At 43.2% G+C, this 22,352-nt stretch overlaps 1 protein-coding gene across 2 annotated transcripts; it reads right to left on the reverse strand.

Moving 5' to 3' along the window:
- Window positions 1–2,873: 2,873 nt before the first annotated feature.
- Hmgcs1 (3-hydroxy-3-methylglutaryl-CoA synthase 1) lies at window positions 2,874–21,132 on the reverse strand. 2 transcript variants are annotated; one of them, XM_051172242.1, is made up of 11 exons: window positions 20,975–21,109; window positions 15,454–15,512; window positions 9,730–10,187; window positions 9,232–9,357; window positions 8,308–8,472; window positions 6,989–7,154; window positions 5,830–6,000; window positions 5,233–5,339; window positions 4,618–4,743; window positions 3,974–4,137; window positions 2,874–3,208 (listed from the first exon to the last, which is right to left on the reverse strand). In XM_051172242.1, the coding sequence occupies exons 3-11, from the start codon at window positions 10,175–10,177 to the stop codon at window positions 3,119–3,121; spliced, it is 1,563 nt and encodes a 520-aa protein (XP_051028199.1). In that variant the 5' UTR covers window positions 10,178–10,187; window positions 15,454–15,512; window positions 20,975–21,109; the 3' UTR covers window positions 2,874–3,118. The 2 variants fall into 2 exon arrangements, with proteins under 2 accessions (XP_051028199.1, XP_051028198.1); XM_051172241.1 differs by lacking the exon at window positions 15,454–15,512 and having other exon boundaries at window positions 20,975–21,132.
- Between the last annotated feature and the right edge of the window lie 1,220 nt (window positions 21,133–22,352).

Raw genomic sequence — 22,352 nt, forward strand, 5'->3', positions numbered from 1 at the left:
AGGCACTACCCTTGGGATGTCTATTCAGTCTTGCATAACAACACTTGTATCGCCTGGAGTTTCTCAGCATTTCAATCCTGGGCTAGGGTGGTTCCACCATACTTATTGTCACAGTTGCAGTCCAAACTACATAGCCATCTAGCAGAATACCAAGATCCGCTTAGATGGCCCCTATCAAAGTCAAAGGTAAGTGTTCTCAATGGGAGGCAAACTCTCTCATGGCCGGTCTTACAGTTTTCCCTCCACAGTTTCTGACACACTTAAGATCCACTTGCACATTTGTCTCGATTGACAGTGCTTATTAGCCAGCGTCTGCAATTCCCTCAGTGTTGTTTCTCTCCACTTGGGCTGTGTTTAGACTTCACTTTGGCTATTGCTTTGTTCACCCACAGAACCCAGTGCTGTCTTCCTCCTACACCACAGATGATAAGTCTTAGGAGTGACGGTTGCCCCACCATGTCATGTTTCCATGTGCTCGTCACATACGTCAGTGTGACAACAATCCCTTTGCCTGGGGGATTCTAGACTCTTCTCACACAAGTATGTGGGGAGAAAATGCCACAGAATCCACAAGCCTCAATGCTGGTGGAAAATGTTTGCTGCTGATAAGTGAACTGGCATCTTGTTTTAGGGGGGGAACCTATTTTATTTGTAATCCTCTGAATCAAATTACTACCTCAACAGAAGTAATTTTGCCCAAAGAATCTCAGGTCAGCTACTTCTTCCTACAATCAATTTCCCCCCTACAATCAAGGACAAAACAAAACAAAACCCAAAAGGATCTTTAACTTAAGAACAGCTCTTCAAAAGTTTGAAGAAAGAATTCACTTTGACATTAAGATCAGGTGGCTTCTGCCTGGGCCTGGTAGCACAATGCCTGTAATCCCAGCGGGGGCAGGAGGATTAGCCGCTTAGGCCAACCTACGTGAGAGCCTGTCTCAATGAAAACAATACCCTGTTTAAAATGAGAGCCTGCTACAGCCTTGGCTATCCCAACTTCCATCTCAGGGTTTTCAGATCACAAGTAGCAGACACAAGATGAGCTTCAATTATGTCACAGGAGATCACAAGTAATTGCTTTCATACTTAGTGTGAAGCTCAAAATCCAGAAAAAGACAACAAAGCCGACTCCCCACAGGACACAGGAAAGGTCTCTTTCCTAGGAGCCCAGGGTATGGGAGAAAAGTGACCTGAGAACACTGGGCCAACCTGAGTGCGAGGACACTGGACCAGAAAATGAAACTAAGTATCAATACGTACTGACCTTAGGTCTAAAATGATGATATGAGTTGTTGTACACCAGAGAATAATCTGCTGTTTCCTAGTGTGTAGAACCCTAATAGGAGCGACACGGCCACAAGGGATACACTTTATTTCTCCGTAGGCAGAGTGTGTTCCTTATGCTGTGTTTGGGAATGCTGGCAGAATAAGCCAATGAGTAATGAACTGAAGGCTCACATTTAAAAACAGCCATTTGCTGACCCCATGACCAAGTTGTTGGCTCAGAAAAGAACACTCAAATATCTGAAATATTTGTCTAAAACTTTATTTCAAAGTTATTCATCTCGCTATTAGTAAGGTATTCGGTTAACGTTCCGTGCCAGTGTCGCCAGGCTTGCCCATTGCCGGCAATGGACTCTGAGAAAACCTTCTTGGCACGCAAACATTAAATTACTCTTTTTAAAAACATACAGAACTCTCAGTACTTGCAAAAGGATTACATGCACCATTTCCCCTCTATTCTTTAAATCTGAACTTACATTATTCATCTATAGCAGTGGATGTTAAAATGAAATCATTTTAACCAATTAAAACTGTACAAATCAAAACCCTACTAGTTAATATTGACAAGAATATCTTACAGATGCTACATTACATACCACCTTGCAAATCTGAAACACTACATGTGTATGTTTATTTTAGATAACTGAAACTTCACAGAATTGAACAGCAAATAAAGTTTAAAATTTTAGTTCTGTACATTAGTTCCAACTATCTCTAGTCGTGAGGCTCATGTCACTGTTCAGCACCAAAATCACCCAGAAAACTTGCTAGTGAATTTTCTTATTATCTCATGTGGTAGTTTTTGTTGTTTTTTAAAGTTAAAGTTTAGGAAAAATGTTATGACTTCTGGACGTTGAAGTGAATATTCCTTTTGGCTAGTCAGATTATGTGAAATGTTCACTATGTGAAAACGTGGGTTAATTTTTATTTCCATTGAACAGATACAAAAACAAACAAAACACAAAAATACACAAACCACAAAGGAAAAAAGGTGTCCTATGAATTTAAGCTGTCAGTCTGTAAACTGGATTTGTAACACTGTAACCTAATAATGCCCCGCCCCTTCTTCCTGCTTTACATCAGGGCTGCCCAGCTTCCTCACACCAGGCGACTCAGTGCTGCTGAGCGCCAGCTGCCGTGACCTGGCCAGAACCAGTTCCCACAGTCCTGCCCCCAGTGCCCAGGTGAGCCCTACTGGCTGTGACGGAGGCTGCTCGATGCCAGCATCCGTCTGCTCATGTGATTACAGTTAAGCTTTCTCACTGATGGTTCATCCAGATTCTAGAACTGTAACCCTCTTTTCTCTTTAGGATTTACAAATCTTCAAAAAAGAGAATGCTTGTCTTGACATTTTCAAGCAGGGTTTGTGCGTAACATTTAAATTCCACAATCCCCAACCTAGAAAAGTTGCCCCCGCCAAATGCTACAGGTACTTTTTAAGTATAAAATTCTTACACATTAAAAAGAAAGAAAGAAAAAATAAAACCAACCAATTTTTAAAATTGGACACTAGTAGCTCTGCTTGTTGCCGCAGAAGCCCTCACACCATGTTTGAAAACGAAGTGCATGCATACAAACATCAGAGAGGCATAGAGGTTCAGAGCCCTTAGCACCATCGCAGCACACTCACCACTGGCCAGACCACAGCAGGAAGCGCGTTAGCAAGTTCAGCAGAGACCCTTCAAGAACACAATAGTTTTCTAGGCTCCATGTCAGTTACATTACATTTTAAGCAACACATAATCTGTAAAATTGTCCCGAGACATCGATTCCTCTAACGGTTTCATACCCCACCCCAGCCCTAGGCGCTGTGAAGCCTTACGGCCCACAGAGCTCAGTGTTCCCCGTTACTAATGACAGCTGATTCGGATTCTGCTGTGGTTGTAGGGAGTCTTGGCACTTTCTTAGCAGGGCTTGGAATATGCTAAAACGAAAAGGAAACAGTTGTTGGCTTTTACAGGCTTTTTTCCCCTAAGAATCAGAAGGCTAAAAAAGAACAGAGAAGCCAATAAAGAACAAATCTAGAAGCTGACACTGACTCACACTGTGAAGCTTTCCAAGGAGACCTAAGCACCCAGTCTTGCCCTTACAGTGAGATGTTTCTGCAGTTACTCAGTAGTAAGGAGGGCCTTCCAAGTCTTCACCATAACTTCTTACAGCCCAGCTCAGATGCTACCTCCAGATGTACGATTACACACACAGAGATGAGTTAATAACCATGTAATCCTGAGTGATGAGACTTCTACGGGCCTCACCTTGGAGTTAGGACCATTTGTAAACCTCAAGAGGATAGTATAAGGCTTGTAAGGGTTATAAAAGGAAATCTAAGTGCCTAGCATATAACAGGAATTCTATCATTGCTGTCACTTCTGAAAAGGTCTCAAGAGAAATATGAGGGGTTCAGCACCCCGCCCCCACACTGCTTACCAGCCCCTAAGACACAAAGGAGCCTTCTCTAAATTTCCCCTCAGTTCTAGTTCCTGACAAACCCAGCACTTAGTAGGTGCCTTCTACAGCTGGAAATGGCAAAGATGGATGGAGAGGCCAGGGCCCTTGCTCTGAGTCACTCTGCCTTACTGACATCTCTTTAAGTTGTACATCTCTTAGGGCTCCCAAACCCAGACATATGGGAGTGAAAAGTTCCCATATTCTGCCAAAGAGCAGGGTTAACACAGTGAGGTTTACTGACCTCTGTTGCTGTGTTAGAATGCACAAGTCCCACTCCTTCATCCAAACTGCGGTCATTTGTGAAGGGGCGCCGGGCATAGGTTCTTCTGTGCTTTTCATCCACTCTAACTAGGTACCATGTTCCTTCAAACAGTGAGTCTATTGAACACTGGGGAATATAGTTGGCTGAAAGGAGAGCAGAATATCAAAAATTACACATGATTAACCCATCTGGCAATCAAAGTAAACAGGGAATTTCCCTATTTCTCTACAGTTGTCACTAACACCACAGTAGTACTCAACAAAGCTGTGACATCCTTGCCTTGTGTACTGTGTGTTTACATGACTGTGTCTCCAACACAGCATTTACCGAGGTGATGCGTGTCCTATCCTTGCCTTGTGTACTGTGTGTTTACATGACTGTGTCTCCAACACAGCATTTACCGAGGTGATGCGTGTCCTATCCTTGCCTTATGTACTGTGTGTTTACATGACTGTGTCTCCAACACAGCATTTACCGAGGTGACGCGTGTCCTATCCTTGCCTTATGTACTGTGTGTTTACATGACTGTGTCTCCAACACAGCATTTACCGAGGTGACGCGTGTCCTATCCTTGCCTTATGTACTGTGTGTTTACATGACTGTGTCTCCAACACAGCATTTACCGAGGTGATGCGTGTCTTCCCTGAGCTTCATTTTTTCAGCAAAGACATCCGGTGTCACACAGGTTCTTGAGTCAAGCCTTGACTTGAGATCACATAAACTTGCTGTTATTTTGTCAAGAGCAGACCCTAAAAGAACAAATAACTTCAACATTAAAAGACCAAGAATAGCATGTCTCAAAATAACTTAATAAAATGTTGCCAAATGCAAATGATTTCTTCTCTCTTTTAAAAACTCCTAGCTACTGCTTAGCTAAGATACAGATGGTGCCTTCCTGACACCACCTCCTACCGCCTCTGACCAGACACTCTTTAGTATCAGCCAGGCCACCAGCTAGAAACACGTGGATTTGAAACTATAAAGTTTTCTATATTCAGCCCTCAGCATACTTTTCAATGATGCCAAGTTTTCCCTTAATTTTGTTCCTTTTTTCTCAAGGGAGGCGCAAATGTTCACTTCAATACAGTCAAAACCACTGAGGAAAAATCTAGTCTCTTAAGGCAGATTTGTAGGGTAGAGAGTAAAAAGGCCTCTGGGAAGAAGTAATGAAATAAACAGAGAATGGGATGGCCTCCCAGGCATCTGCAGTGTGCTGTGCTGACGGACATGGCACTCACCTGGGGTGGCGTCCTGTGTGACTCTAAGGGAGTAAAGAGTGGCAGCCAAGCCAGAACCGTAGGAGAACACTCCGATCCTCTTCCCTGCCAACTGCTGTGGAGAGTACCTGTGTACGGGAAAGGGCACACGTAACAGGAGCACACTACAGTGTGTCGGAGCCACAAGCAGTCTGCAGCTCCACGCAGCAGCTGACTCAAAGCTTTTTTCCGTTACTCTGACACATGGTCTGCCTGCACAGCCCATGCTGGACCTGCACTAACAATCTTCCTGCCTTAACCCCCTGCACACTGGGATTATAGGTGTGCACCACCGCTCCCTGCTCTAAGAGTTAACACTGCAGTAAGCACCCAGAATTGAGGTCTTAGTGCTGGGTGCACACTTAAAGCAAAGCCTGCATCTTTTAGGGAACGATGGGACTTCCGCAGTTATTAACTGTAGGTCAAGACTACACAAAAACTAGATTCAGGAAAGCCCAGAGACAGTGACAAAGCCTCAGGAAGAGCTGCAGCCTCCCTTGCTCTTCACATCAGTAGACCAGCCCTGAAGACGCACTATCATTCAGAAAAGGGGAGCTAGGGACCAAGATCTATACTTACTGTGCCAGAACAGAAGCAAGGGAGCCGTATACAGATGATGTGTACATATTGCCATTTTGATTTGATACAAGCAAAGATGCCTTTGTTTTCTGGTTGAACAGTTCAGAACTAGCCTTCATAAATGCCTTTTCCACATCTCTGTCAAAGTAAGTATCTTCTAATTTAACGTCCCTGAAACAATATATTATGTAATATATTAAAGAGACAATTATATAGCATGTAAATACTATGCTTTTGCTTTGTTAGTAGTTGTCCTAATCAATACTCAAACCTGTGAATATATAGTTTTGTTTTGCCACTTACTAAAAGCCAGGGAGCAGCATCGTAATCATATAGTGACGTCAGCCAATCAATGGTACAGTCCTTTGCCCAAACACTGCTACAGTCAAGCCAATCAATGGTACAGTCCTTTGCCCAAACACTGCTACAGTCAAGCCAATCAATGGTACAGTCCTTTGCCCAAACAACACTGCTACAGTCAAGTAAAGACAGCGTGATACTGACAGACTCTAACAGACTCACTAAAGTGTTAGAGCCACAAAACACAGCACAGAAGTCTTTAAAATCCAGTCATATTATAGGAAATAAGCCTCGAAAAATCAAGAAGTTCCTTAAATGGAGACAAGAAGGAATGTAACATGTGTAGCATCCTAGGCCCTAAAACATGAGGTGGGGTCACTACTGCTGAGGTGCAGGGTGACCCAGGGCATCGGGGCTGCAGGGAGGAAAGGGTCAATGGAGCTGCAGCAAGTACTGCTGTGTCTGTGGATCACATTATTATGCTGATAACAACAGGACTGGAGGTAAAGTCAGAGACCAGAAACTTTAGTAGAAATTACCCATGAATTTGGGTAAGCCAGCTAGTTACCACCTCTAAGAACTGTGTTTTCATTGAAAAGATAAATATATTAGAATAAAATTTGTTGTTTGTTTTTGTTTTTTCGAGATAGGGTTTCTCTGTGTAGCCTGGCTGTCCTGGAACTCACTCTGTAGACCAAGTTGACCTCAAACTCAGTGATCCACCTGCCAATTGAGCGCTGGGATTAAAGGCATGTGCCACTGCTGCCCAACTAGAAAGGAATATTTTTAACTATGTTTTTCAGGTCTATACAAATAATCTCATATAATATAAAAATAATAACACATAAAAACCTCTTACCCAAAGGCTTCTAGGCCACTGTAAATGCTGTTTTTATCTCTGTTTTGATCATTAAGAAAGTCACTCAGGAACATCCGAGCTAGAGATTTCTGTACCAGTTTACAATATGGTGAGTGAAAGATTATGAAGCCAAAATCGTTCAGGGTAAAGTCTTTATCATTTCCCTCTGAAACAGAAGACCAAGAAATAATGATACCACAGAAGCCAGGACACAATCTGACTTCAGAAATGCCTAGGATGTTTCTACCTTTACTTACTTATTAATTTCAAGAATTAGAACAAGTATATGTACTATACTACAAAGAGAGCAGACAGGGTGGCAACTGAAGAGCCACCTGCCCTGTGTCCTTAAGTAGCAACTCCAAATCCTGTCTAATAAAATCTCTTCAGTAGTTTAAAATGTGTATTTAAATAAGACACTCTGCTATATATGACCGTTATCACTGACTTTCAGATATGTATCAGCAGATCAGTTAGGTCACCATTTCTTTTTATATATATATTTTTTTTCTTTTTCTTGAAGGATACAAAAAATAGCAAACTGCATTACTTTGCAGCATGGTTAATTTCACAGCACTTCTGTTTCTGTTCAGCATATGCACATACAAAGTATACTTACTGTGGGGTTCTAAAATAAAAAAGCTGAAATCTCACTGGCCTTGTAAAAACATACTGCTAAGCCTGATGTGGTGGACTTCCTTGTAACTCTAGCCCTGGGGAGGCCAACGTAGGAGGGTCGTTAGTTTGAGGCCAGTCTAAGTTATAAAATAAGATTTGTTTCAAAAAACAGTACTATTAAATAATGACATTTAAAATATACTGCTAAGTAAGTACAAATAGCATTGTACTGTTATACACACACACACACACACGCACACACACACACACACATATATAAAACTATAAAACTGTATTTTACATGCCATTAGAATGCTTCTTGTTTGTGGCTACTATAGTCCTTAATATTTGTTAACTATTTCATCTATAAGAAGATAAATTCTAATAAGGAAAAAATAATCTTTTAAGCAGTTGCTTCTGAAAAATAATTGAAAACTAAAACCTCATTTAAATACTCTTCTAAAAAATTTAGCAAAGTTCAAGTTCTTTTGTAATGTATTAATAAGTCAACTTAAGTTTTAGGAGTAGCTCTGCAGAAAAACTTGTGTCTTTACCCAAGTTACATGTTTCCCGAACTACAGAAAATAACATTTAGCACATGAAGGGTTGTTCACAAAGAAGCTTTGGTCATCCAGCACATTATTACACTGCCCTCCAGATACCATAATCTGTATGAGAAAAGGGGTTGGAGGAAAACCCACCTTTCTGCCACTGGGCACGGATCTTCTTGCGGTAGAGAGAGTAACAGCGGTCCAGTGCACTGAGGTAGCACTGTATGGAGAGCTTCCCGTCTACCACAGGGTATTCAGAGAGCATATCAGGCTTGTAAAAGTCGTAGGCATGCTGCATATGTGTCCCGCGGAGTCCTATTAGAAGTGGAACAGAAGATGCTGACACAGTCCTGCTAGGTGATGTTTGCATTTAAATAGCACACTGCCTTATTGAAGGGCTCTCCTCAACCAGTCAGTCATTAGCTCTTCAATATAGGAAGTGCAAGGTGAAGCCAATATAATTTAAACAAAACTCTGCAGTACCATCGGCTGTCCTGAGACTCCTGCAAATTTCCTAAATGAATCTAAGTAGGAGATGATGCTGGTATCCTAAGGACAAATGAACTTATCAATGACTGTCGCAAGTTACTACAGTACATTATGTCTTCAACTCCACCTTAGGCGATTTTACGTCATTGTGGAGGGAGGATAGGCCACTTTTTGGAAAAAAGTTACAAAGGCCAAGTGATACACAGGAAGCACTTGGCAGCCAATAAACATGCAGCAATGCTAGCTTCTGTTATATCCCAATTTCTCAGAACAGCGTCAATAAGAAATGTAAATAATAAATATAAATAAATAAGCGTGCTAGCACAGACCTGTGATCCCTGACACTTAGAAGCCAAAACAAGAGGACCTCGTGACAGGCCTGCCTGGGCTGCAGAAGGAGCTCAAGTCCAGCCTGCAGAGCTTAGTAATAGCCTGCGTTTACATTTACAAGACCTTGGGATAAAGCTCAGAAATAGAATGCTTGCCTAACAGGCACAAGGCCCAAGGTTCAGGTCAAGCCCAGCACCACGAAAGGAAGAAAACAAACAAACAACACACACAAAAAACAACTTCTCGAACACTCACCTCGGTCAAAAATTAAAGGAGCATTTGGCCCAATCAGTAGGGCCACAGCTCCAACTCCACCTGTGGGTCTGGCATTTCCTGTGGCATATATGGCAATGTCTCCTGCGACTACCAGGGCATATCGTCCTGAAAAATGTAATTCACATGGTCAAAATAACGGATAGTGCATGTGAACTCAAGCCTGTTACCTTTCCCCCAGAACACACTTTCCCCATATTGGTAAAAGAACAAAAAAGCATTCTGTCTAAATTTTGAACAGCTCAGTTTTCCTATTATTCTTCCTTAAAATAAACAAACGACACAAGCCAAGAGTCAGTCTCTTTTAAATGTATTGGACTAGTCTAACTAGTAGTAGTTTGCACACGGCACTCACTGACTATCGGCCATTGGTGGGCTGGGGATACTATTCATTATCTGAGACCCGGGCTCTCCTCAGGAGGGCGTTCTGCCTGTGCGTGTGAGCTTGCTTAAGCTTCAGAGAGCAGACATGGGACCCACCATCCCAAGAGCTGGACTCGATCCAGTTCACAGCGTTGAAGACTGCAGCTGTGCCTCCGTAGCAAGCGTTGGTTGTGTCTATCCCTTCTATATCTGTATTCCCAGACTCCTCAAACAGCTGCATCAAGTTAGACTTCACGGACTTTGACTTGTCGATGATTGTCTCTGTTCCAACTTCCAGCCGCCCGATGCAATCATAGGAGAGGCTGTTTCTCTCCATTAGCTTCTGAACCACAGTCAGGCAAAGAGAGTTGATGTCTTCCCGGTCAGTACAGAAGCCCATCCGGGATTGGCCCAGGCCAATGGTATACTTCCCAGCATCTACACCATCATATTTTTCCAACTCGGCTTGATCAACGTATTGAGAAGGAAAGTAGATCTCAAGGGCCACAATCCCCACGTCTTTGGGCCAGCAAGCCTCTGCATTCAAGGGAAGTGACCCCGGCATGCTGCAAGAGCTGCACAGAGAAAAACAGACACACGGTTCACATTCCAAGTGGCTGCCGACTTTTCAAGCTCAAGGCTGCAAAACAGATGGTGAGAATCCAAAAGTCACCTGGATTACCCCAGTTTCTCTAAGCTTAGATACTTATATATTAAAGTCGCAACTTCATAAGGAATAGTATTTGTTGAATATAACCTTTTATAAAGATGTTGCTACCAAGAAGAGACTTGATAGGCTGTGACCATATGGTGGGGGAGGAGGTTCCCTTCTGTCACAGACCTAGGGGAGGGGAATAGGGTGAAAGAGGGAAGAAGGGAGGGACGAGAGGAGACAAGCAAGGGGATAACAATTGAGATGTAATCTGAATAAAATAATAATTAAAATAAAGTAAAAACATGATTTTAATGCTGGGATATAGCTCAGTGGTACAAGACCCTGGAGTCAGTCAGTCTGTCTGTCTGTCTGTCTCTCTCTCTCTTACACACACACACACACACACACACACACACACACACACACACACGCAACCTTCCCACAAGATTTTACTTAAAGAACTATGGAATAAGCTGGGTATAGTGGTGCATACTTGTAATCCCAACACACGAGAGGCAGAGACAGGCAGATCTCTGTGAGTTTAAGGCCAACATGTTCTACAAAGCGAGTACAGTAGAGTCAGGGCTACCCAGAGAAACCCTGTCTCAAAAAACCAACCAACCAACCAAACAAACAAACAAAAAGCCAAAAACCAAACCAAAACAAAAAACAACTATGGAATAAAACGATGATTTAAAAGTATTACTGACAGGCTAGAGAGATGGCTTGGCTGCTGTTAAGAGCACTTGCTCTTCCAGGACCTGGGTTTCATTCCTAGTACCCCCATTAGGTGGTTCACAACCTCAGGCAGCTCCAGCTTAAGGGCATCTCTGCCCTGGCCACCACTGGGATCTGGCCTCCAGAGATGCACATAAACCCACACAGACACACCAGCAAACAAAAATAGATAAATAAAATCTTAAAAAAAAAAAAAAAAAAAAAAAAAAAAAAAAAAAAAATATATATATATATATATATATATATATATATATATATATATCATTGACCAATCAAAGAGACTATTTCTCAGAGAGTATAAATAAATCAGCCATTGTCTAGATTTACTTACCAAGAGAAACAAAAATTGCTAGCTCTTCAGACCACTGTCATCTGGCCCAGGGGTAGTCATTTAACCTAGCAACCTCAAGGCCTTTAAAAGGTCTATTTATCAAGAAATGAAAGATCAGGCTGGAGAGATGGCTCAGAGGTTCAGAGCACTGTCTGCTCTTCCAAAGGTCCTGAGTTCAATTCCCAGCACCCATGTGGTGGCTCACAACCATCTGTATTGAGATCTGATGCCCTCTTCTGGCCTGCAGGTGTACATGCAGGCAAAACACGGTATTCTTAAATAAATAAATCTTTAAAATAGAAAAAAGAAAAAAAGAAAGAAAAGAAATGAAAGATCAGTCTGGGTATTTCCAACAAGGTGTGTGTGGTGGGGCTTTTTGGTACAGGAAGTGGTTAAAAACCTCTTGGCCCGACTGTGGGAGCAAAGGGAGACAGCCACTCTTCACGGCCCACCAGCATGCTCTCCAATAATCCAGCCCCCACGTTAGGTATGTTTTAACTGGACAATGCCACTCAAGAGACAGAAGTTGAGCTCTCTACACTACTAAACATGCAGTTTGCCAGTTACCTGGTCAAACCAATTTGGTATCTAAGACAGCATTTGTCAACCTGCTGCTAATCTGACACTAAAATGAAAAGTCAAATCCACGTCACTTGTTCTCTGCCACTGACAACACTGGTTTAATATTAAAATAGGATAAAATCATGGTTATTGCCACAGTGAGTTAATTATTGAGATCTTGAGGAAATATCTAAAGCAGAAAAGCTTGGTCCTTAAACATGAAACATCTTTATAGTACAGAAGTCATTAGGTTATGGATATATTAAAGCATAAATAAGGAAACAATGAAGTTAAAAGCCTTTACTTCTTTGATAGGATCTTATTCTATAATCCAAATTGGTCTGACATTTAAGGTGATCCTTTTGCTCCAGTCTCTCCAGTGCTGGGATCAGAGGCGAGCGGAGCCACCATGCCTGGCCTGGCATTTGGAGGTATGGTCCTTGGGAGGGAGTCGAGAGGATGAGACCTCTGCACTGGATCAGTACCTGGTACCTCTAGCTGTGAGCTGAGTCTTTATCCGCTGAGCCATCTCTCCAGCCCAGACTGGCACCCTTATAAGAGAGTTGGTTGAAGTCTGAATGCAGGTATTCTGCCTCTGCCATATAAGGTGATGACAAGGTGGCAGCCATCTCCAACCCACACAAAGGCCTTAATAAAGAAGGCTCATGTACCTTGAGCTGTACTCCAGAACTTAAAAAATAAAATCCCGTTGTTAATCTCCCAGACTATGCAGACTATGGTACTATTTTCACATGGTGCTAACTGTTTATGGTATCCAAGCAGATTAATAGACCCGAGTGACCTCAACGTAGTCCAAGTGCCTTTTAATCTCCTCATGCCTTGGACTTCTCTACCCCCCCTTTTACCAAGCACAACATGTATATACTATTAAATGGAAAGCAACAATAAACATAATAATTTGCCAATTACATCCTTTAAGTCCTACATCACTGATGCTGCTTCAGTGTACAATACATTAAAAAATGTGTCATCATTAATAGTTAGACCCAGAAGCATATATTACAATGCTAGGGACTCATTCTAGTAATAGCCTAGTAAGAGGTTAAACAAGTGTTTACCTTCTACCTCCTGAAATTTTCAGCTCCTTGTATGTGTCTCAAGGCAAAATGTACAAGCATACTTTCTAGATGAGCGACAGCTGGCATGCCTCTGAGGCCTTCACTCAGCGCTACGACAGAAGCTCTCTATCAATCCATGATTATCTAAAGTTGGTGTTCACTTCAATACACTGAGGTTGGAAAAAAGACAAGGGGCTGCCATTACCAGGCACAGATTTTAAACTAAGTCCTTGGTACAACCCACAGCAAAAAGTTCTACAATTAGCATTAGTACGTGTCTTTAATCCCAGCATTCAGGAGGCAGAAGCAGGAGGATCTCTGTGAGTTTAAGGCTAGCCTGGTCTACAAAGTGAGTTCCATGACAGCCAGGGCTGCCAGACAGAGAAAGCCTATCTTTAAAAAAACATGCCTACACACATACGTGGTGAAAGGACCAACGTACAGGGTCTTTAATTCAATCTCCAGAACCCCAAAGGGGAAAAAAAAAGTAAAAGAAGGAGACGCCAGCCCACGCATTCATGGACAGCGCTCAGGCAGCCAGGAAGGATGACTTCTGTCTTTCCCTTCAGATTCTTTTCAACTCTTCAGACTGTTTGCAACATGATGAAAAATGGAAATTTCCCCCTTGCCTTTGCCCACTGGCCCACAATGCCTTTAGAAGTAAAATGAACAAAAACATACTTTATAATGTACTTTCCCACCAGTAAATTTAGTGAAGATTTGAGAATAAGTTGTTGCTAAATACCAAATCACCTGTCACAAAATTGTAGGTTAGCTCAGACAGCCCACTAGGCATCAAGTTTTCATGACTCTGTGTGTGTGTGTGTGTGTGTGTGTGTCTGTGCGCGCGTGCGTGCGTGACAGTGTGTGTGTAATTTGGTCAATATTATTCATTCTCGGAGAATTTCTAGTAGCCAAGATATTTTCCATATGTTCCTAGTAAACAGATATCCAATTTGAAATAAAACAAATATAACTGGGAGGTGGGGGGACAAACAACCAAGCAACCAACACCTCTCAGCTAAAGAAAGTGTATGAAGACTACGGCAGCAGAGAAGAAGATGAAGTCACAGCTTAATGGCATGTAGAAGAACAGAAAGTTGATATAATTTTCAGCGTAAAATGTTACTGTTGCATCTCCTATTGACAATGCGTCCTTATAGCCTCCCAAATGCTAAAACAGACCAGATATAAATTTCAGAAGACACTCTCTCACAGACATCCATGCAGGCAAAACACCAATGCAAATAAAATAAGTTTTTTAAAAAAGAGAGTAGCATAGTGAAGATTATATATTTATAATAAAAACAAAGGTTTCTCCTTTCAATCTCAACTTAAAAGGCGGCAAAGGCACATGCCTACCACAGAACCCTAGTAAACTCCCAAAGTCTTCCAACGAGCCAGCACCATCAGAAGGTCCTGTTCCCTAAAAAGACCACACCCGTTTGGAGGACAAAAGAAGCTACAAGCCCTAACAAAGTCAGGCAAGAAATCTTGTAACTACTTTCCTCAATGACTAAGCAACAGGCTTTGGGCTATTATGAGAGTCCTGGCTGAGCTTCCACTCCACTCCTTGCTTTGTCCTAAACCAAATTATGCCTGACAGTTTTCAGCTACTGCAGATTCTCAAGCTCCTCTGTTGTTTAGGGTCAGCATCTCTTCTCTTGAGACCTGTACGGCATTACAATAGCTGCAAATAATTAGGATACTGTCTATTCTCATATAGCCTTAACCACTCACCCAGAGTTTGAAACCGTAATTTAAAAAGCACTGTTGAGATGCAGAGTGTGGTATAGGAGGCTGAGGCAGAAGAACTGAATCCGTTACCAAAGAAGATCTGCCTCAAACTAACAAACTGCAAACAAACAAGTAACTAAAAGTACCTCGGGCAGCTATGCCCATCTATGATTATTTCAAATTAAGTTATACGGCTAAATTTTATTACCTGTATTTTTTCATGTTACAAGTAAACACTAACTTTTAAATACAGAATTAGAAAGTCTCTAGAAGTGTTTATAGCATTCCCTATTTTTTTTCCCTCCAGATGGGGGTTCTCTTGTGTAGCCTCAGCTGTCCTGGACTTGCTTTATAGACCAGGCTGGCATGGAACTCACAAAGATCTGCCTGCCTCTGCCTCCCTGAGTGATGGGATTACAGGTGTGCTACTGTGCCTGGCACATTAATTACTTTTAAAAGGCAGCATGTAATTTTAGGAAAATATGGCTTGAGGCGTGGTGGTACATGCCTTAAATCCCAGCACTTGGGAGGGAGAGTCAGGCGCATCTTCGAGTTTTTCAGCTTGGTCTACATAGCAAGTTCTATGTAGGTGACACAGTGAAAGAAAAAAAGGAGCGGGGAGGGAAAAGAAAAGACTATATGGTGCATGCAAACTGTCATTACTCTAGGATAAAAAAAAAAAATCACACCCCTCCCACTAGAGAAAATGCCTTCCTTAAGAAGCAGGACTGGTGCCATACCTGTGTGAAGGACAGAGAAAGGCAGTCTCCAGGGCTGTCACTGTTTCCTCCTTCAGGCACTAGGAGTTTCAAATGAGAACTTTTAAAGTCATAAGCACCACACAACCAATGGCTTCAGTTCAAGGAGAGTTAAAATAGGACTTCCCTTCTCTATATTATATTATGCAAAACAAAAACGCAATTCAACACATGCTTAGAAAAATATGGTACTCAAAGGTTACGGACCACCTGCCCTTGTTTAATCCTTATGGCAGCAGTTTCATCTCTGCTAAGGAACCAGCATCACATCCCCACTCAGCTATGACTCTGGGAGAGTCAGTCTTCTCTATAAACATAGGCTACCAAGAATCTGGATGAAAAAACAGAAGTAAGCTTCTAGAAAAAAGAGTTTCCAGAGTTTACTATGCACTAAAGCAATAATTTGTGTTCTTCTTTGAATCTCAATCTCCTTGCCTGTAAAATCAAGGTAACGCCCTCCCTCCTCTTCCAGCTCTCTCTGGAGGGCGGCTGGGAAGACCAATGAAACACGTGGGAACTGCTTGGTAAGACCAGGCACCAACACTCCCAACAGGAGGCAAATGCTCTAAACAGCCGAGCCACATCTGTAGCCCTGAAATAAGTAAACCTTGAACTTGTAACAAACAAACAAACAAAAAAGAGATTAAGTGGGGTAGAAAAGACGATTCTTTCCCCATGTTGAAATAAAGTAACTAACTTTATCTTGAAGGCAAGATTCTAATTTGTATCAAAGGCACTTCCTTAAGTGTTACTATACCCGCTTTCTACTTGTTTATTTTTGCAGTGCTGGGATCAAATCTAGGCCGTCCCTCAATCCAGCCAAACTCTGGCCACATCCTCAGTTCTCTTTCTGGTTTGATTACACCAGGGAGAAAGACACACACAGTGGCCTGAGCATACTAATGCGTCAGAGAAGGCTGGGGTGCCAAGTGCAGGCAACATAACAAAGTCCATATGGTCTCTGAGAGAGACAAGAGGCAGGATGGCACTTTGGAGAAGAACCTATCAGAGAGGTTTAAGTTTTTGATTCTATTCTACAGTTGCTGGGAGGGTGCAGTTGTACAGCTTTAATCTAAAAAACTGGGATCTTAAGTACACCAAAGAACAACTTTTTGGATGCTGACCTGATGCTGTGTGTGTGGAAAACTCACCTGACCTCATGTGACAGGTCAGGCAAAATGCAAGCAACATTGCAAATACCGTATCTTCAGATTTCCTGGGTATGTGTGGAAGGTGTATGTGAAACATGAATTTCACCTTTAGACTTTAGTCTTATTTACAAAAATCAATTAACATATGTGTAAATGTTTCAAATCATGAAACACTTACAGTCCCAAGCATTTCTGATATATAATATACAACCTGTACTGTCAAAGTTTAATGGCAGTTATTCCTTGCCTAGGGTTGATGCTGCTTTCTTTGCTGAACTTTACTCAACAGGATTTCTCCTTTTAGCTCATTTCCCAGCCTTGATTTAAACAAGTATGAGGATAAACTAATCTAGTACACACTGGTACCTGATAAAAGTGCAAGCAGGTACTTGCTGATCTCTTGCACTGTTACTGGAGAGAAAACCATGATATTTAGAACATCTACCATTTTTTAGGGGCATATAAGTGAAAACTGTTAGAGAGTCTTTACCCTCAAGGCTGGAGAGATTGGGGGGGGGGGCGAGGTTTAAGAGCACTGGCTGCTTTTCCAGAGGTCCAGAGTTCAATTCCCAGCAACTGCATGGTGGCTCACAATCATCTATACTGGAATCTGATACCCTCTTCTAGTGTGCATGAAGACAGAAAACTCATACATAAATAAATCTTTAAAAAAAAAAAGAAAGAAAAAGTCTTTCCCTCATCTGTATATTTGTATGGCTCTCCAAGTAAAACACACACAGCCCTGCTGGTCTGCCAATCAGAGAGCCTATTCACATTTCCTTATTATCTTTGTGTGTGTGTGTGTGTGTGTGTGTGTGTGTGTGTGTGTGTGTGTGTGTGTGTGTGTGCGTGCGCGCGTGCATGTTCATGTGCCATGACATACCTGTGAGCATCAGAGGACAACTTGCCATAATGGCTTCTTTCCCTCAATGCATGTATGTCCTGGGGATTGAACTCAGGTCATTAACACTTGGGGGCAAATGCCCCATTTGCTGAACCATCACTGGGGTGGGGGTTGGGAGCCTCTATTCATCCTTCAAGGCTCTCTTCTAAGCTAGCTATCTTTTCTAGAAAACTTTCCTAGGTAAACCAGTTTTCTCATCAAGGACCTGAATCCGATACAGATGCATCATTCACACTCACATCTGCATAGCCTCTCCTCTACTGAAATATTAGGTGTGAAGAGTCTCTGTGTCTACATTGGACAGTATGTGCTGATTCTTTTTGTTTGTTTCTTGAGACAAGATTCCTCCATGTAGCCCTGGCTGTCCTGGAACTCACTGCATAGACTAGGCTGGCCTTGAACTTGCAGAGATCCAAGTACTCACTGGGATTAAAGGTATGCACCAAGCCCAGTTTATTTGATTCTTTTTTTTTTTTTTTTTTTTTTTTTTGGTTTTTCGAAACAGGGTTTCTCTGTGTAGGCTGTCCTAGACTCACTTTGTAGACCAGGCTGGCCTTGAACTCACAGTGATTCACCAGCATTGGCCTCCCAAGTGCTGGGATTAAAGGCATGCACCACCATGCCCAGCTTATTTGATTAGTTTACGATACCCTTTTGAGCAGTGGTAGAGACTTTAAAGAACATTTAAAGATTGGCTGAATTTGGAGTTATTCAGAACAAATTCCAAGATAATAATTACAGGAAAAAAAATTTGTTAAGATCAAATACACATCTCCAGTAAGTTTTTGCTATCACTTTTGAGATAACATAAGCTTACAGGGCCAAGCAGTGTCTAGGAGTTTTAAAGAAACTGGCTCCCTACCACTACTGTTCAAAGCAAAGGACAGGCTTGACTCATTCCCAGATCCTAATCTAAACAATGGAAGGAACCCAAACCGAATCAGAAGAGAACATGTCAGTCTTCTACTCACTCTCACATGAGGCCATACATAACTACAACCGCTTTAAAACATTAGTTTCTCAGCTGGGCAGCTGCGGTGCATGACTTTAATCTTATTTAGTCCTAGCACTTGGGAGGCAGGAGGATCCCTGTGAGTTTGAGGCCAGCCTGGTCTACAAAGCAAATCTAGGACAGTCCAGCTACACAGAGAAATCTTGTCTCGAAAAAACAAAACAAAACAAAAAAAGAAAGAATTTTCTCTTTATTGTTCAGTTGACAGACATTAAGGGGAGTAGCAACAAGTGCCAAGCACTAGGATGGATAGATTAAAATGCTAGTGCTGGCACGCAGCTATTAATTAGGTAACATGTTTCTCAACCCTTACAATCTAAGTGACACAGCTGTCCACAATATGGCTTTCTAAGACATCAAGTGGCAAGGCTTTGTTCCTTTCTAAATGAAACTTCTGACCTCTTTAGTTTACACAAATGTAAAAATGTGTAAATAGAGTGAGTGGTGGTGGTTTTAATCTCAGCACTTGGGAAGCAGAGGCAGTCAGATCTCTAGTTCAAGGCCGCTTGGTCTACAGAGCCAGTTTCAGGACAGCCAGGAGTAAACATAAACCCTGTCTTGAGAAACCAAAGGGGGGAAAAGTGTAAATAGATCTGCTACACAGTTCATCTCCTTCAACCACAAATTCAGTTTCCCTGGATAATGAAAGGCCCAAAAAACCCATGTTCTACCAACTTCTTACATTTTGTATTTCTTCTGAAAACAATGTATGTAAAAGCTTACTAACAACAACAAAAAACCCCTCAGAAAAAAAGTACTTCAGGGGCTGGAGAAATGGCTCACTGGTTAAGAGCACTCATTGTCTGCTCTTCCAGAGGTCCTGAGTTCAATTCCCAGCAACCACATGGTGGCTCACAACCATCTATAATGTAATCTGATGCCCTGTCTGGCCTGCGGGTGTACATGCAGGCAGAGCTCTATATACAAAAAAAAAAAAAGTACCTCAGTTAAATTATATGAATAAGCAATCAGGAGGACTATTTATGGGGAGAAAAAAGTTAAGAGCAAGCTCCAGATGACTTCAAACATAGTTTTTATATTCCCTCTTCCCCAATGTCAGACACACCTGAGAACTGGGTTTGCCAAAGACACTTAGAATTGCACTTTAAGGGAAATGTGCTAATTTAGGAGAAACTTCCTCAAAGGTTAGACACAAACATAGCCTCTCCTTTTCATGAGACAGGCCATCTCCACACAAAAACATCTGAAACCTCAAAGTCTGGTCAAAGAACATGAACTGCTTAGAAGTCACAAGCTGCTAAGAACCACTTGGAGATACCCCATGGAGGATTTTCAGTCTAGTCTCCAACCTGATGGAATCTGTACAATAAAAATGTAAACCACAGCTTGGAAGGAAAAGTACGTAATTATGAGTAGTCTGACTTGTTTAGCATGCCCTAAAATACAGTATATCAGCAGCCACCTGTACACTCCCTGGGAGGCCAGATCACCACAGCAGGAAGGAGGGGTTGCAGGAGGTGGTAAAAAGCAGCCAGAGATGGCCTGAGGTCAAGGCCACAGGGGCAAGCTTGGCAAAGAGGACAACCTCCGGCCACCTACTCCCCAATTCCGTCCTCCAGAATGTTGCAAGGAAACTCTTTCTCTTCCACTGATCAAAGAAGGTCACGTTTTTCAGAGATTTCCATACACTTTGAAACTTCCTTGACTTAATCCAAAGTCTATCTGTGCGCCAGTTCTAGGGCCATCACATCTTTGTAACACTTAGGGCTGGTTGCTTTTAACAGTAGGTCGTGATCATATTAACAGGAGGGGGCAGGGAAGGAGAGGGAAAGAAAGGACGGTGGGTGCAGGGAAGGGAGGCGGGGCGAGCTCACTCATCTTAAGATTTTTAAGCAAGCCACGCGTCAAAGGTGTCCAGAGCATCAGTTCTTGCCTAGGTCTGAACCACAATTGTGATTTCTTGCACCAGACCTGGGGAAAAGTAACAGTGTCCACTTCCTCTCATCTCAACGCGGTTCGCGGAGGCAGGACACACCCCCTGCCAACCTACAAGCTTCCACATGAGCCTGGGCTTCCCCATCCCTTTGGGGTCCACCATAAACCCGAGGAACTCCCAGACAGCCCAGCTCCCTTCTCATCTCCAGCTGCCGCCCCCACTTCGGTGGTCACAGCCACCTCTGAGGCCACTCCGACTTCTGACTATGTCATCAGAACACCGGGACCTCAACGCCCTTTGCCTTCCTCCGCGCGCCCCTCCGCCGCCTGGCAGCGGCCCCAGGTACCCCGCCGCCCCAGGCCTCGAACTCCCGCACAAGCGGGCTCCCGGCGTCCCATCCTCCGGGTCCGGGGTCCAAGCCTTAGCCCGGGACCGGAGCGCAGTGGCTTCCGGCCTAGTCAAGGACACTGCCTCCTCCCCGCACTCGCCGCCTGCGGCGCCTCGGCCGCCGGCTGTCCCGGCCCGCGCGGGACACTCACCTAAACGCGACGCGGACCCTAAGCGGAGGAAGGAGCAAACCACGGACAACAGCGGACAGTGCCTCCCCGCCCTCAGCAGCTTTATAGCCACCGACCCACCCGACTCCCTCACCGCCGGGGGGCGGCAGGGGGCGGGGCAGCTGCCGCCTCAACCAATCAGGGGCCTCAAAGTCGCCCGGCAGCGCCCGCCCCTCAGTCCACTTTCTGCCAATAGGAAGGAGATGAGAGGCGGTGACCTCGCTAAGGGGTTTTTCCCTCGCGGCTGGAGAGGCGGGGGAAGGGGGCGGGGACAAAGTCGGAGGACCTGGGAAGTGGGGTGAGACGGTGACGTAGGGTGGCCCGAGAGCATGCCTGCCAATGACGTGACGGCGAGAGACGGCGAGAGCCAACGAGAGCGGAGTGAGAGGTTCTCTGACCAATTGAAGGTCAGTGAGAGGAGATGGGGACCAATGGTGACTCCGCGTCCCACTACTCGGGAGAGATGGTCAAGTGTAGGAGGCGAGCTGGTCCCTGCTTGGGAGGCTGTCAGGTTGCCTAGCAACCGCAGCTGGGCTTCGCCCGTGAAATATTTGAAATACACAATTTGAATTCAGTCGTGACGCTTTCTAGTTTCTGAAGCAGCAAAGTGAGCCTGCAATCACGAATTATAGCACAGTACTTCACCCAGAATCTCTAAAATTATTATAAAAGTATTCTAAATGCCCAAATTAAAACTACCTTGGCTATTATAGATATTGCTATTGAGTAATAAGTAAACCTAACCTACGGTATTTTAGGGATTAGGCGTCATGGAGGATGATGCAGGTCTTGTACGAGAAGGGAAGTTGATCTAGTTCAGTGATGGGGGGCAAGAGGGAGACAGGGGGTGAATAGGCACGTGGCTCACTGCTCACCTTCTGAGCTAACTGTGAAAGCTACTTCTTTCAAAGACGAAAGAAGTACCATAATTCTCAGCATAGTGAACGCAGGGTAAGGACCATATCACTAAAGACTGCTCCTTGAATCGGAAGGATGACAATTATTGTCTTCGAATGGACAGGACATATTTGATGTAAATTGTCTATATGAAGTGCAATACTTTGTACAAAGAGTACACACCATTAAAATATTTTTAAAAAGCAAAATAACAGTAAATTCTAGTCTCCTGCTCCAATGGAGAAGCCTTAATACTTAGCTTTGGTGAGAGCAAATAAGGGAGGCTCCTTCTGTCTCAATTCCATTACCCACCCAAGAACTGGTGATAACGGCCATTGATAACAGTGAGTGCATTTACCAATTACATGGTGGGGATGGCCAATAGCTAGGTTGCAGCACCACTCGGGAAAAATCTGCTACAGGCTTCATGTGCTATGTGATGACATTCTTCCTCTGAGTTGGC

This window comes from Acomys russatus, chromosome 30 (assembly GCF_903995435.1).
Source record: "Acomys russatus chromosome 30, mAcoRus1.1, whole genome shotgun sequence".
Lineage (NCBI taxonomy): Eukaryota > Metazoa > Chordata > Mammalia > Rodentia > Muridae > Acomys > Acomys russatus.

What these genes read in the sequence shown, in the direction of transcription:
- Hmgcs1 (XM_051172241.1), bottom strand. Translation starts at nt 10,177, where the DNA reads ATGCCGGGGTCACTTCCCTTGAATGCAGAGGCTTGCTGGCCCAAAGAC. An exon ending in CGAGTCCAGCTCTTGGGATG is followed by an intron (nt 9,358 to 9,729) that starts GTGGGTCCCATG and finishes TACATTTTTCAG; the next exon opens with GACGATATGCCCTGGTAGTC. An exon ending in CTTGCTTCTGTTCTGGCACA is followed by an intron (nt 5,340 to 5,829) that starts GTAAGTATAGAT and finishes TCCCGTACACAG; the next exon opens with GTACTCTCCACAGCAGTTGG.